At 36.0% G+C, this 12,967-nt stretch overlaps 1 protein-coding gene across 6 annotated transcripts in view; it reads right to left on the reverse strand.

Moving 5' to 3' along the window:
• Positions 1-12,967, reverse strand: part of PARD3B (par-3 family cell polarity regulator beta) — a 985,497-nt gene that overhangs the window by 503,712 nt on the left and 468,818 nt on the right. For 5 of the 6 annotated variants that reach the window (XM_057503666.1, XM_057503667.1, XM_036928149.2 and 2 more), the window contains one exon: positions 3,663-3,772. In XM_057503666.1, the coding sequence (XP_057359649.1) occupies positions 3,663-3,772 (110 nt within the window). The remainder of the gene's footprint in view (positions 1-3,662; positions 3,773-12,967) is intronic. The other variant, XM_036928150.2, reaches the window with a different exon arrangement.

Here is a 12,967-nt window from a genome sequence, read left to right on the forward strand (position 1 = left end):
GAAAAGCAGCAGAAAAGAAACGAGTTTCCATGCTGTTTATGTGGTGGTGTTCTAAGTAACAAATACTGTGATTTGTGGCTTTTTAATATACACAGAATTTGAGGCTGTGAATACAGAGAATCTGATTTTTCTAATTTAAACTCTTTTTAAAACTCCAACTTGTCTGATGCTGTACATTTTAAATAACCAGTTTGTAATAACTTAACCAGCCAGAAACAAGTGAAACTTTTGCAACTTTTTGAAAACACATATCTCTGGGCATCAAAGAAAACTCTTTCCTCTATAGTAAGTCTAATGAAGTGCAACTAAAAATAACAGTCATCAACTGTGGTTTTAAAGGCAATATTTCAACATAATCAAATGTGTCAAATATTCATCCTTATAGCTTCTTAAGCTGTGGGTTACAAGTAAGTTTCATTTCTTGGGAATGATTGAACATACCTACTTGGGGCTCTGCCATCTGTGAATTACTTACATGTGAACACTGTGTTTAAGAGATGGAAATTTTGATTTCTTTTTCTTGGATATAGAAATGAAATGCAATTGAACAGAGCTTTTTAAGCAATTCTTTTTCATATTAGTTGCTATATGGCTACATTATCACACACTCCCCCTATTCATCATCGTTTATCAAATCATGGGTGCAGCTCAAGTTGTAGAGGAAGCTATCAAGTAGAATTATGGCACCTGGGAACTGGAAAAGGATCTGCAGGCTCTAATGCCCCACTGCCTGGACTCAGGCCCTGCCACAGAGACCCCTCTCTGCAGTGTGTTCTGGTGCAAGAGTTGTGATTATGTTCCCCCGGTTTCCTTGAAAGCCTCCTCACTTATCTCTGAACAAGCAATACAAATGACTATAGGGTTATACATAGGGTGCCACATAGCTTATCATCCAAAAAGGGACACCTCTGAGAGTTAGTGGGGACAGTATTAATAATTATGCCAGAACAACAAGCATACACTAGGACTGTCCCAGGCAAACCTAATCATACTGTTACCCCAGAGATGATGTGCAACGGAAAGAACTTCTCCCAAGGGTCTCAAGCCATTTCATTAATGCTATATTCAATTTTACTTCTGTCTAGAGTTGCTCTGTCCAATAGAAACAGAATGTGAACCACAGATGTAATTTTCCTAGCAGCCATGTCTTTTAGAAAAGTTAAAAAAAGGTGAAAATTATTTTAATAATATATCTTATTCAACCCAGTATACTGTAGTTTCAACACGTAGTCAATATAAAAATTATTACTGAGATTTTTCATATCTCAAGCTTTGAAATCCAGTGTACATGTTACACTCAAAATACATTTCTAGTGCTCAACTACCACATGTGGCCAGTGGCTATGATATTGGATACCTCAGTCCAAAAAAGTCGATGAGTTATGATATGTAAGGATAAGTGAACAGAGACACACACAAATGTATTTTTCTTCTAGGAAATACTAGACACATTTACCTGTCTTCACTTACTAACTTTGTCTGCCCTGCACAATAGGAGAGTTAAACTATCTGTCTCTTGGAGCAGATAAACCTTTACCTGATAGGTTCTTTTGGGGAGCAGAGAGAATGGTGAAACTAGAAAAAATGGTAAGTGCTGAGAAATTCTAGGACTCTTCCCAGACCAACATGTGTCGTGCGTTCTCAAATCCAGTGATATACCCTGAGTACCATCTTGTATCTGGCACTAGAGGTAGAAAGGTAAATAAAGGACAATGTCTGTACACTGGACTGTTAGGGTTTAAAGTTTGCTTGGAGATAATCTTACAACTGAAGCAAGAGAAGCCTAGGATATGCCACTATCTTGTGGTAAGACAAGGACTGGACACTATGATTTGGGTCTCAGTTCTGCACATCATCAGCTCCAGAGAATACTGTGGGGAAAGGAGGAAATATTTTCCTTTTCACTGTTGTTGCACTAGGACTCAGCCCATGCTTGATAACATGCACAAGGTTAGGCAAGTGGATTTTGGGTGCCAGTATTTCTTCTTGAATTAGGATTTGCATTTTTGTTAGTAATAATATCTGTCCCTCCCCAAATACCCCAACTTAGAACTAACTGATATCATATTTTGGAAAGCATACAGAATCTACCAGAAAGAGAGTTGCCTTCATTTTTTTCTAGGGAAAGCAATATTGACATATTTTTAGTTGATTTAAATACAGAGCCTATACATGATAGAAACATGAAGCAAAGTATTGGTAGGTTTTTTGCATGTAAATGATGGTGGTAATACAATTAGCTACCCTCTCATTTTAGGGTATATTGATACTGTAAAAATGAGCAGTATATTATAGTTTTTCTCTTTTCTGTAATTCTTCTCTCATTTATAAAATTCCTTCCTTCCCTCAATACAATACATTTAGAATTGACAGTCTCCACTGGTTTGCACTAAATATACACACATACGCAGATACACATCACACCACATACTGGTTCTGTTTATACTCATCATTAAAGTAGAATACATACACCTGATATTTATTAAAGTAATGTTCCATTAAATCTTTAAAAGGATGGAAAGTGAGAAAACATTACATCTAAATTACTTTCAGGACATTTGCTTCCTTGTTTACAGAAAGAAATATGCCAAAATATTGGCACAAACCTATTAGTAAATACCCAGTGATTTGGCATAGTGACGCCTACCTCATACACACTGGCACTGGTTCTTGATAAGAACATTTTATAGCAAACTGCAAGAATCTGTTTACCTCATTCAGCATCTTTATGTTTTTTTTTTCCTTAAGGTGCTATGGACAGGTGGGCTTAAAACAGGGAAGGAACTGGCATTAGGAAGCTTTTTAATATAGTCACATAAGGAAGATCACATACTGCAAGGATATAAAACCACTGGCCAAAATCAACCTCTCAGGCAATTAAAGATGAACCACAATTACAACTCCTCAAAGCAATCTGCTTCAGGATATAGTGGGAAGATCCCACAGTCCCATACGGAAAAAGGACATTGTCTTTGCAGGAAACTCTTCCCCATTTAATCTATCATTTATAAGGATATCTGATTATAAGCACTTTTGATATTTTATTTTATTTTTCTTTAATATGAATGTGGAGTTCTAGAAACCTGATATGGGCACCACCTATCTCTGATACTCAAATCTTGAAACTATATCACCGTTCAACATGGAATGACTTCACAAAGCATTGCATTAACACACTGAAAATATATAATTTATATCCTCAGGCATTATAAAGCAGGAGGATGAAAGAAATTCAACAGTATGGGGCACTGGTTTAAGAGCATGGACTTTGGAGCCAAAGCACCTGTTAAATTCTTGGCGTGACGCTTATTGTTGTGACTCTACACAAAACCCGAAATCTCTCTCTGCCTCAATGTCATTGTCAGTAAAACCAAGACAGAAACTTGTCTTACCTCGATTTGGAAGCTTAAATGACTTTATGTAAATAGTATGTAATGTAAACTTAAAGTAGTGCTTGGCACATAATCAGTGTTATTTAAATAACAGCTGTTACTTGATATGCTAGTAATAGTAATAGTAATAGAAGCTATTATTATAACTAATACTATATATCTTATCAAAAGATCTCTAATTATCAACTTACTTAATACTGCAAAGGCCCATTTAGGCTATGGGTAAGTGCTCTGATCTTTCATTAGCAATGAAAATGGAAGGATACTTACTGGAATAACAGGTTTCAGAATCTGGCCACTGGGTTGTGAAGCACTCGGCTGGGCATCAGCAGGTGGGCCTGGCGCCGGGTCACTGCTTCTCCTCACCAGCAGTGGAGTGCCTGTAGGACAAAATAAGAGGTCAGAGGCCAAGCGAACCCTGGGGAGAAGAGAGTACATGGTACAATGAATTTAATTAAAAAGGTTTACAACACGCTTTTATGTAAAAACAGTCTATTTCTAAGGACGCCTGTAAATTAATCCACATAATGATCTTTTGTCGTATATTTATAGAATGACGTGGGAACAAAATCTTTCAACTCTCATTTTTCCCCACTTGCATTTCAAAACAAGCCATTGTCCTTAACCAAAAACTGTTAGGCAATGCAAAAGTTGACAATGTGCATCTAAAACTGAGCTAGAGGATGTATTTGAGTATTACAGAGAATGATTATCCCACAGACAAATGAAGAGGTTCACATAGTGCAATTTGCTACTCAGTAGAGCTAGAAGTATAGTTATTAGTGCAATTTGGTGCTTCCCAAATCTTTTGAATGATGATATATACTGAAATAAGTTATTTGCTAGGGTTATAGCATTAATGTCTATTGAAGTACACAAAAAGATTGTTCCATTCTTTTCCTTTTCTCGTAAAGTAGATAAAACTGATAAGGCAAATAAGTTAGTTCTTCTAAAAATATATCCTGATTTCTTTCTAATTTAATGAAAGCTTCCACTATTAAATATTTGAGCCAGTTATTAAATTCTGAAAAAAGATTATACTATTAGAAAATTCAAATGAAATTCAACCTTAGCAGAGCTAGCAGCCTAACTACTCTGCCTGCAATTAGGCCTAAAATAATTTGTTTCATACAAAATTGGCCACTATAGAGGAAACTCTCCAAAAAGTCCGTTTGTGGTTTAAAAATTGCTCTTATATAAAAATTAACTTTTTATTTGCATGCATTTGGGAAAAAGTTGAAAATAGTAGAAATGTAATTCCCCATTCATCAACATTCTAAAAATAACAGTTCTCCAATTCTCATAAGCTACTGCAGCTTATAAGAACATTTTTTTATACCTCACTTTAAATGGCATTGTTATAAAAAGTGAATCTGTTTTGAAGTTTTACAAATCTGATTTTTACATATGCTCCAACATTCTTATTCTATGTACAAAACACAGCCTTACTAATACTTTTAATTCTTGTTCAGATTGAAGTTGCATTTTAAAAAATAATTTCTTTTTAAATAGGAAATTAGCGTGCTTCTTGGGACAAAACACCATGTCAAAAGACAGTATAAAGTCCAAGTACAGATTTCATTACTTCATTTTATTATTTCCCACCTCCTCCACATCCATCTAAAAAATTAATTAGAAAAACTTTTATTGAAGTATAGCTGATACACAATATTATAGTGGTTTCAATAACAGATCTCTTAAGTAAGTGACATAGCAATAGCTATATGGTTGGCTACAGTTCTCATATGACACACTGAACAAAACAAAACAAGTAGGGTAGAACAGGAGAAAGTACTGTAAACTGTTAAAGAGTTCCAGACCTGCAAGAATACTTTTTTCGCCTCCTTCAGTTAATCTGAGGCTAAGTGCTTCTCAGGTTAAGCCCCTGAATTTTGATTAATGTGAAGTGACAAGTCTGTCTAAATATGACATCCCCAGAAGTGAATCATTATCTTTAAAATTAAGAAGAGCATGGGGCAAACGCCATGAAACTGTGTTTGTTTTTAAGCATTTACTCCAGACGAGTACACCACACATCAATGATCTCAAATTGGAGAAGAACAAACAAATAAAATGCAAGCAAAACCAGCATTGGACAGGACACCAAGGTCAAAAAATAAGTTGATGCAGAGGCACAGCAAAGGAGTTTTAGTGATCAACAAGCTTAATTACATAATTTATTCAGCTGAGTCAGATAGATAGATAGATAGATAGATAGATAGATAGATAGATAGATAGATAGATAGACAGACAGATACAGAATAAGTATGTATATGTGAGTGAGCATGTCAGAAAAAGACCTGCTATTTTTCTTGGGTAATAAGCTTTTCTAACAATGCAACATGAGGTAATTTTCCTTCAACTTTAAGGAAATGACTGTTACTCCTTACCATCAGTATCTGACATTTTAATAACAAATGTCAAATTATTTAAGACATAATTTTATAGTATGTGTTGATTTGTGTATTCAATCAATATACCATAGTAATACAGCATGTCTCCTAGAAGAAGACAGTTCAGTTTCATACCATTGTACCAACTATTTAGAACATTAATAAAGACAAACTATAAGATGGCTAGATCTTTCTTAAACATGCTCTCAAATCATTAGGAATAAGTTTTGCTCTCCACTTTTTCTGTATTCCACACTTCAATGTCTCCTGTTGAGTCACCTTCTAATTTTTCTTTGGCTGTCTTAATGTGTTAATAACAAGTACAAGTCATTTCATATTGGAATTAATAATGAGCATCTTTAAATATGAACTGTTATCTCAGAAAATTTTAAACAACCCTTCTCTTGTCAATTTAAAATTTATTTTTTAAATTGCCAAGTCCTACTTGAAGGTAACTGTCAGGAATAGACTTACAACTTAAAGACAAAGAAAGATTTATCCTAGTATATAACAGACGGCAAGTAATCAGAAGTAATGAAGATGATTCAGGTATGTCGTTGGGTATATATAATGGAGTAGAAGGCACACCTTAAAAGCAAGGCTAACTAAAATGGAGCCTCGTGTTGGGGTAAGAAAGGTAAATAAAACATAATCTCTACATTGAAAGAGCTTATAACCTAACAGTAAGATTAGGTACTAAGAACTCTCATGTGTCAGTACAGTGGAAAGGACCAAGAATTTCAAAATCAAACAGACTGAATTCTGCCTTTTGCTTCTCTGTGACATTGGACTGCATCGAGACACAGTCTCATTATTTAAAACCTGGTGATGACAATACAGAATTGATTAGAGTCTGAAATAAAATAAGGCATTCAAGGGGCATGTTGCTGTCCAATATGTAATTTCTACACAGGGAACCCCCTGCCCTTCTCCCATTAAATAGGAGGTAATAGCACCTGCTATTGTTGTGAAATGTTATCTGCTCACAAATTGAATGCTTGAAAGTCAAGTTAATTTTCATGGAAGAATATGTACATTTAAAAAGTAAGACATAATTCTGTGTTTTATGAGTAGGTATAGCCTTACTATAGAGATCGCATCTTTTAAGAAAAAAAAAATGATGGTGTGGGGAGATCTAAAATGGGGGAAAAAAGCTATTCATTTGTACTTTTCAGCTAACTGAGAAAAGACTCTCTTTAGATTTTAGAGGCAAAAGCCCTCAATTCAGCTCAAGAGGACAGCGGTATTCCTTGGAATTATAATTTAAAAGCCATTTGTTGCCAAGGCCCAAGTAAAATAAGAAATGTTATGTACCTGAAAGCATAATAAAGCCTTATACAACTACATTATGCTTTTCCATAGAGTTAAATATTTGGGGACTCACTATGCATCAGCAACTATACAAGGAGTGGCCAGTATTAAGATAAGTAGCCACGGGGCTTACTCTAGGGTTGCCGTTTAGAGAAGAAGATGTGGGAACAAAGAACATTGTAGTATACAGAAAGGTGGGTATCAGTGTAGTAACTTCCTATAAGGGATTATATATGGATAATTGAACCCTTACCAATGAATATGAACACTGTGGACTGAAGTAAGTCCCATTTTATTCAGCCAGATGCACAGAAACTTAGCAGAGTCAGAGAGAAGCAGTCTCCCTCATAACGGAAGAGTTCCTGATCATGTATGTGGCTTCTAATGACTCTGTCCTTGCAGGATAGAATCCTGCCACATTAGGAAAGCTCAATTCTTTCTGGAGCACTGTCCACGTATATTCAGGACCTGTGCTACACCCAGGAAAAGCTTATTGAAAAACAAAGCAAAACAAAAAATCAGGGAAACATTCAGCGTTCTTCCCTTTAAGAAGATGGCTACACTCATCAGCTTCTCACAGGCCGTGAGCCAACGAGTACTGGAGCCAGTTTCCAGGTGCCCATGAGTGATGGCACATCTTCCAGTTCTCAAGCAATCACCATTTTAGTGATGACAAAACTAGAATTCAAAGGGCTACAGTTACTTGTCCAATGTCCCATACATATGTAACTAAGGGAGCCCAGAGGAGAGTCACCTAATTCAGTTTGGGAAAAGGTTTGTGAAAGAGATAGCAACTAGCCACAAGGCTCAAATTGGTACATCAATGACTCACATGATAAACATGCTAACACAAATTAATCTACATAAATATAAGCTTCTGTCTGTGTTATAAAAGCTTTCTCTCTTGCACATGCACCACACACACACACACACACACACACCTGGGTGGATTTATTTCCCCATATTTAGAGGATGTGTTCGAAACGGAGTTGGCTTAAATGAAAGATGATGTATTATACATAAAATTCTGTTTTGGTGATTTTGAAGGATATCTCAAAAAGAGGCAATTATAGAGATCGAAACGAAGGTCCAGAAGAATCACCCACATGATACTACAGTGGACAGAGAAAACAAACAATGGCTTTAAGCATGAGCTCCATGTCAAACATGACAAAGACACATGTTCTAAGTTGTATGGTGAGTAAGAACAGGAATTTATTTAAAGATGGCTAATGATTCTCCTGAGCAAAACCAGAAGGCCAGCGTGTCATCAATATTGGTGCTACTTCATTCTAGGGCAGTTGATACCTGGGGAGTTCCAGGGGGTCCCAGTTAAAGTGCTGACAAGAGATTCTGCAAGAGGTAGGAGACCTCAAGCATGGGAGGCTGGAGGGCAACGAGAAGGAAATGAAAACGGACTCAGCAGTCACAGGCAGAGATGGAATCATACGCTAGAGGAGGACGCAGGAGAATTTGGCAACAACCGCACGTACAGGTGTGAGAAGGAGCATAAGAGAGAGGCCTAACGCCATTCTTACGATTCTTGCTTGGTGAAGAGTGAATAAAGGGACATTTTGGCAACTGCTATGATTCATTTCAGAAAAAAGTCATGAATCTTGGCTCTTGTGCACTGAAGGTTAGAATGATTTGCTTTTAATCTGAGATGTCTTGATACGCATGAGAAATCAGACCTAGATTTTCAGTTTGGCATTCATACAGGTAAGTATGGAGTTCATATTGGAAATCACACTGGCTTCCAGAATAAGTGAAGAGAGATGAACATGAGGTAAAAAAGGGAAAGAGGAAGTATTAGTACAGGTCAGTTATGGCTCGCATGAAAAATAATGATGAAAACAGAATTACATAGTCTCACAGTATCTTCAAAAGAAAGGTATCAACAAGAGATTAAGAAAGCCACAGAGGTGAGACTAGAGAAAAGGTGCAGGATGGAGAAAGAAAAAGGAGTAAACATGATAAATACATACAAAGAGGGGGAAAGCCTGGTCTTTGTAGAGTTTCATTTTTCCTTTGCTCTAAGGGACTACTTCTGTGCTACCGAATTATCTAATCACCAAAACATTTAGTTTGAAGAAAGACAACACACTCTCCTTCCAATGCTACTGACACTTAGGATAACAGGATGACTTATGAATGGGCAGAAATGCTATTGAAATACACCTAAATTGGTAAATATTTCACTTTGATATGAAAATGAATTACAAATGATTAGAAATTTTATAAACTTAAAAAGAGATAAATAGGAAAAGATATATTTTGACTTGTAATTACTACTAATAGGATAACAGTAATAGTATGCAAAAGTTGTATCTTCATTTTATACAGTATAATTTCCTTAATGTATTTTGTAACTAGTCAGCACCTGGATGCCTGTCAATTATCTTGTACTTCACTTGTTGAATGAATCTGACATTAATTTAATGAATTTGACATTAAAATTTGGATATATCTTCTGGAGATATGGTGCACAGAGACTGGGAGTCAGAAAATTTGTCTTCTGAAGGTGGTTCTGGCACTGTGTCATGGCCAGGAAGCTGCTCCACCTCAGTCTAACCTCTCCTCATCTGCTAAGTAAGCATATTGGATAAGCTACACCAAAGTCCTATTCCAGATCTACAAGGAGATAGTTCTGTGATTTATGTAACCAATAAGGAAATGGCAGTTCAGCAAAATAACTTCTTAAGTCTTTTTTGGACTTGATTTCCACTCCAGTGCTATTCACTTGCCACTTTTCTATTGCAGGGTAATGTTCTCCATGTGGGTAGGTGTGTGGAAGTAAAGGTAGCATCTCTTCAAGGTAGTAGCGATTCTTTCATTTAAAGGGTCCACAGAAAAAAGATGTGGTAGAAAGATATGGGTAGATACGGGTAACAGGAAATGGTGGCGGAAACTGAGTAGCATGCACCTTTCCAACAGTGCATGATCTCGCTTACAGATGATTTAAATGCCTTACAGTATTCTTTTCCTATTAATCCTGTTAATACCTCAATTACAAAAAAAAAAAAAGATGAGTGTAGGTAGTACATCATTTGTTTCTGGAGACTAGATTTCCTTTTTTGTGTGGATTTTATGGATGTCAGAGAGGGCTTTTCAACTGATGCCTAACAAACTCCACTGCACTGAAATCTGGAGACCCATAAAGAAATTGGTAATGGTATCAATAGCAGCACGATTTATGGCAAAGTACCGGGAAGAGATCACTTTCGCTACAGCAGTGCCTGACCAGGTTTGGTGTCTGGCCTGTGATGAATGCAGCAACTGTGACTGCTTTCAGACACTGTGATGGGAAAACCACATGAGAGAAACCAAATCAAATTCCAGCAGAATTTTAGCAGTCCAAATCCTTTATAGTGTTAAGTATCACTGCATTAGGAAAGTGACTTGTAGTATTGCCATAAAAGGTGTAAAGAAGTACAAGTTGACTTAGCAGTGTCATTTTTCCTTCTTTTTGGCTTGCAAAAACCATGCCTATTTAGGACAAGATGGGGCTAAGGCAGTAATTCACAGAATAGTCACTAGCTACACAACAGATATGAATGAGCACATGATAGAATATTTTCAGTATTTGGAAAGCTGCTTAGATTGGAGTGGCACTCCTATAAAAACAAGTGAGGGGGTCTTTAACTGACTTGTACTGGGAATTATACTTTTCTCTGAAGAGGGTTATGCCTTCAACTTAAAGTATATTGTCACATTCATGAGAATACATGCTTTTTCTTCTATTGAAGTTTTCACACATCTTATCCAGTTGATATATACAAATCTAGACTTTTACATAGTTTAAACTACTTCAGAATAGCAAATTGCTCATGCTATTTCAATCAGTTTGTGTCTTAGTCACATCTTAGACATTCAGTGGGTCCCAAGTGTTATATTAAGAAAAATGATATGTAATAAAGTGATAGAACTCTCAGTATATTTCAACAATGCTGATAGAAGAAATTCAGAAGTGGTGATGTTAGGTTAGAGTAAAATTCAAAATATTTTTATAAAAGAATAATAATGACAAGGTACAGAGGAGGCTTAGCACAAACAAAGGTCCTGGTTTTTGAAAGGCATACACTCTAAAAAAGGAACAAAACATTAACAAACATTAATAAAACATCAACAAAAAAGGAACAAATCTTTAACAAATAGAGATACCTGGATTAATAAAGCCAAGTAAAGACTTCTAAATCAGAGATGAAAGGAAGCAATTTGACATTTGCGTATCAACCTCTAACTTCTTGTTCTGGTGTTCAAGAACTTTGTTGGCTTCCCCTAACCGACCTCTCTGATTACACATTTTGTGCTGCATTCTTTGCCATGTGGCACATGACAACCAGGAGAGTCTGCCATTGCCTACCAGTGCCCTGCAGACTCTGACCTCAGTGTGTTTACTGGTTGTCCCCTCTAAATTATTATTCCCTGATACTGCAATCAGTTGTAATCTGGTCTATTCTTTATGTCATAAACCATCTCTACTTCTTTGGAACACCCAGATACAGATTTGCTGTGGAGCTAATGAAGTACAACTTTAGGGTCCCTCATTTGCACGGGCCCCTTACAAGATCCCAGGAGGAAACTTAGCAACATGACCATGTGATTATATGATTTTGTAAATTTTACATAAGCAACATAGTTAAATTGCAACAGATTGATTCTCTCTCTTTCAACTCTAATGTACACTCCATCACATTCTCCTTCCTGTTTGGTAAACCTAGAGTAGCAGAAAGCATTTCTGGGATCAGTTAAAAGGAAAATGAGTTGGGGATAGATTTTGTTTGAATATAATGGACTATGTTTGTGTGGTTCTCAGATGCTGCTATGTATAGTTATGACCAGTTGTCCCAGTGAGGAAAATAGGTATATTCCTGCTACCCACTATGTTAGTTCACTCAGCTTCATGATACAAAGGGCCAGGTGCAATGAAATGACTGTGCTCTTTTTGCACCCCGTTATTACAAGGCTTTGGTTACTAGAAGATAAGTAAGACTTGAAATGTACAAAGCCAGAAACTAGTCTACAGAAAATTCCTTCACTCACATGCTGTATAAAGTTGTATGCAATTCAGTATTTAGGTAATTCTATCTAAATAATAGAATTAAAATTCCTATGCTGGTAAGACACAAACATGATGTAACAGTTTCATAGAGTATAGGAATGTTATGTGTGAAGCCCCGCGTTTATAGATCCTAAATACTATTTAAACAACAAAAAGCATTTTGATTAGCCACACTGAAGACTGAATTATCTATTTACATATGAAAATATTATATATGAAAAAGTCATTAAGGAATAGTAGTCAAAAATTTCAGAGAGAAACTTGTAATAGAGTTGTTCAGCCATTAATTAATATGTAATCAATTAACATACTCTTAATCAAGTAGTCGTTTTCATATTTTCTGATGTCTCTAGTATATTAGCTTTGTTAAATTACAAAATTTGTAATTGTGACTTTTTTCTCATTCTAAATCAACATTCATTTTTATGTTTTGTTTTTTTGTTTAAAATTTATGTTCCTTTTCTTAAATAGCAATTTCTCCAAATTTCAAACACGGAGAGCCCTACAAAGTATGGATCTGCTATTGTACCTTCTTCGGGTGAGTCACATTTTTCTTTATCTTATGTGTATAGCTGTATTTTTTTGTCTCCTTTTAATTTACTCATTTAACAAATATTTACTGAATGTCTAAAGTATACCAGGCAGGCTTCTAGGCATTCCGGATATACATCGGTGCACAACACACAAAGATCTTGTAGCACTTGGAGATAGCTAGAGGCAGACTGATACTAACCAAGTACATAAATTAATAAGGGCATTTAAGATAGAGGTGTAGCAAGTTCTTAAACAGGAATATGAGAGAGAGAAAG

This window comes from Manis pentadactyla, chromosome 6, assembly GCF_030020395.1.
Source record: "Manis pentadactyla isolate mManPen7 chromosome 6, mManPen7.hap1, whole genome shotgun sequence".
Lineage (NCBI taxonomy): Eukaryota > Metazoa > Chordata > Mammalia > Pholidota > Manidae > Manis > Manis pentadactyla.